The following is a 3,064-nucleotide window of genomic DNA, read 5'->3' as shown; positions in this document are numbered from 1 at the left end:
TGCTGCTGCCTGTCCTGCTTAGCAGCCGACTTGTCCAGGCCCGCAGTGCGCATGTGTGGAATGTCTGAGGGACAGTGAACTGGCCCCCTGTTTAAAAAGTTTGAGGACCTTTGTCTTAAACAGTTTAGAAGAAATCCTATATAAGCCTAATATGGTAAGTGTCCATTTGTCTGTTCAACCAATATAAGTGTAATATGCTAATGATATGCTAAGGCTATTCAACCACTTGCTATGATGTGCACTGACCAACAGGGGGCAGAGAGTCAACCAATCACTATGATGTGCCCTGACTGTCCACCAGGGACAGATGCTCCAACCAGGAGGTTAGCTTGCTGCTGGGGTCTGGCTGATCAAGACTGAGTGAGTCGGGCTGGACACGGCCTGGAGCCCTCCTGCGGTCCCTCCCCGGCTGGCCAACCTCCTGTGTCCCTCTCTGGCCCTGACTGTGCACTGGTGGGGCCCCTTGGCTTGGCCCGTGCACTCTTGCAATCTGGGACTCCGCGGGGGATGTCAGGGATGTCAGAGAGCTGATTTTGGCACAATCCCACAGGCCAGGCCGGGGGATCCCACTGGTGCACAAGTTCATGCACTGAGCCTCTAGTTAAAAAATACTGCACAATTCCCTAAAATGTGTTTTACTGGTCCTGAAACAGAATTAGATAAAAGCTATTTAAAGACAGAAATCTTGCTGGTATATCACTTTCAAAATATATCTACAATCATATAATTTCTTACCACCCCTACTGCTATACTTGGACTAAGTGACCATCACTTGCCCCTTGGGGAATGTAATCATCTCCAAGTACCTATGTGGTCAATGAGGCCCACTATGGATACTCTATATAACACCCTACCGTATATAAGGCTTATTCACCCCATTATTCTCATCTACTTTTTCATTTTCCTATAGCACTTATCACCTTCTAACATACTGTAAAATTTACTTGTATTTACAGCCCATTTTTCTTTATTAGAATATACTTTCCACAAAGGCAGTGATCTTTGTTTTGTTCTCTAATGTACGCTAATGTCTGGAACAGTACCGGGCACATCAAATGAGATCAATGTTTGTACAATGAACAAATAAGTTTCAGCTTATTAAACAAATATAAAGAAATAGTCAATTAGGTTTGATAAATATTAAGACAAAAATATGCATGATGTACTCTTATTATGTAGAGCTTACCATACCAGATAAAATAAGCAGTTCAATGATCTCTGCATCTCCAAGATAGGCAGCAGCATGCAGTGGAGTTCTTTTTTCACTGTCCTGTGATAAGAAGGAAAGGTGGCACATAAGTTTTCATATAAAGTTCATTTTAATATTCCTTAAATGAAGAAAAACCACTTAACTACTAGCTTACTCTTTCCACAACTCTAGTCTAATCTGCAAGTACCAGAGTATTTCCTTGCTAGGGGGGAAAAAAAAGTGGCTTTAAAAAAATGGTATAAAGTACAGCCAAGAATTAAAGAAAAAAATCCAAGATGACAAGCCCAGATGGTGTGGTTCAGTGGTTGAGCAATGTCCTATGAACCAGGAGGTCACAGTTCCATTTCAGGTCAGGGCACATGCCCAGGTTGTGGGCTTGATCCCCAAAAGGGGGCATGAAGGAGATAACCTATCAATGATTCTCTTTTATCATTGATGCTTCTATCTCCCTCTTCCTTCCTCTCTCTGAAATAAACAAACATATTTTTTTAAAAAAGAACTAGCTTTTTAGACTTTCTTTGAATAAAGATACCTAAGCTTCTGACATACACAAATTTTCTTTACTTCATACTGCACTCCCCAAACCCATCAATATATTTTCAAAATTTTACAGTTTAGAGAAGTACTGACTTAACTAAATAAAAAAATCTTAAGAAACCAAAATTTTTCCTTATGAAAATGTTTCCATAGGAGTGGCCATAGTGGAATAAAGGGAAATTACCTCTGAGGATCTGAAATTATCCCTTAAAACAATCTTAAGGTTTTCCTTAAAGTTCCTGCCAATTCCATTTTTGGCTCTAAGTATATATTCCTACCTTTCTAAATACCAAAAATACAGTTTTCCAAATCTTCCTTCAGGCTGTGTACTTCTCCCCTCAAACAATAATGTTCTCCAGTTTAAGAAGCAACATCTTAAAGTCACATTTCAAGATTTTTAATTCATATTTTCAACCCATCTAAAGTTACAACAGTGTTCTTGACTTGGTTGCATCTGAGAAAACTATTCATTTAGACATAATTATTTAGAAATTTACATCTTTTTTTTTTGATTACAGGCTTTTGTGACGGATTGTTAGTTGTTTTCAGTAGCCCCTTTACCCCTTTGTCCAGAGGAATAAAGTTTTAGCAGAGAATACACTCCTAGGCTGCCTTGAAGTGCTGTTACGTAGTGTGGAACAATGGTATTAACCCTTTGCGGTCCAATGTTATTTTTGGAATTCAAACAGTCTGGTCCAAATTAATTTACGGGATTGAATGTTGAACCTTTTAATGTTCTTATTGCTCGACGTTGGACCTGCTCCTAGTGCCTGGTCTGTCGAGTCAGCCTCGAGGTTGGACCAAAAAGGGTTAATAGTGGAAGTGAAAGGCACAACTTTCAGGTCATCTTCAACTAAAAAGAGAACCATCTTAGAGATGTACTAATACTTTCCCACTTCCCATAGGCTGGAAGGCAGATGTGAAACTAAGCTAGTTTTGACTATGCAGAGGTAGGCCAATATCCAAGAAGTGTCTCAAGCAATACGATCCCGAATGACCTTATAGAGCAGAGTTGCTCCACAAACCTGGACCACAATTTCTTTTAACAGCCTGGAAGTGAAACATCTTCTAGGTGTTGTATTTTGGGGTCTCCTACTATATCAGAATACTAGAGGCCCAGTGTACAAAAATTTGTGCACTCGGGGGGGGAGGGGTGTCCCTCAGCTCGGCCTGTGCCCTCTCGCAGTCTGGGACCCCTTGGGGAATGACCACCTGCTGGCTTAGGCCCGCTCCCTGGGGGGACTGGGCCTAAGTTGGCAGTCAGACATCCCTCTGGCAACCTGGGAGCCCTTGGGGGATGTCCACTTGCCAGTAGGT

At 41.4% G+C, this 3,064-nt stretch overlaps 1 protein-coding gene across 6 annotated transcripts in view; it reads right to left on the bottom strand.

Moving 5' to 3' along the window:
- The window catches only part of ANKRD28 (ankyrin repeat domain 28), a 115,669-nt gene that overhangs the window by 66,137 nt on the left and 46,468 nt on the right, over nucleotides 1-3,064 (bottom strand). For 5 of the 6 annotated variants that reach the window (XM_006770179.2, XM_015568100.1, XM_015568102.1 and 2 more), the window contains one exon: nucleotides 1,192-1,270. In XM_006770179.2, coding sequence (XP_006770242.1) covers nucleotides 1,192-1,270 — 79 coding nt within the window. Of the gene's footprint in view, nucleotides 1-1,191; nucleotides 1,274-3,064 lie in introns of those variants that run through there. The other variant, XM_015568099.1, reaches the window with a different exon arrangement.

The sequence above is a fragment of the Myotis davidii genome, unplaced genomic scaffold (assembly GCF_000327345.1).
Source record: "Myotis davidii unplaced genomic scaffold, ASM32734v1 scaffold962, whole genome shotgun sequence".
Taxonomy (NCBI): domain Eukaryota; kingdom Metazoa; phylum Chordata; class Mammalia; order Chiroptera; family Vespertilionidae; genus Myotis; species Myotis davidii.
The sequence above is the reverse complement of the archived record's forward strand: the minus strand, read 5'-3'. Positions and strand labels throughout refer to the sequence as shown.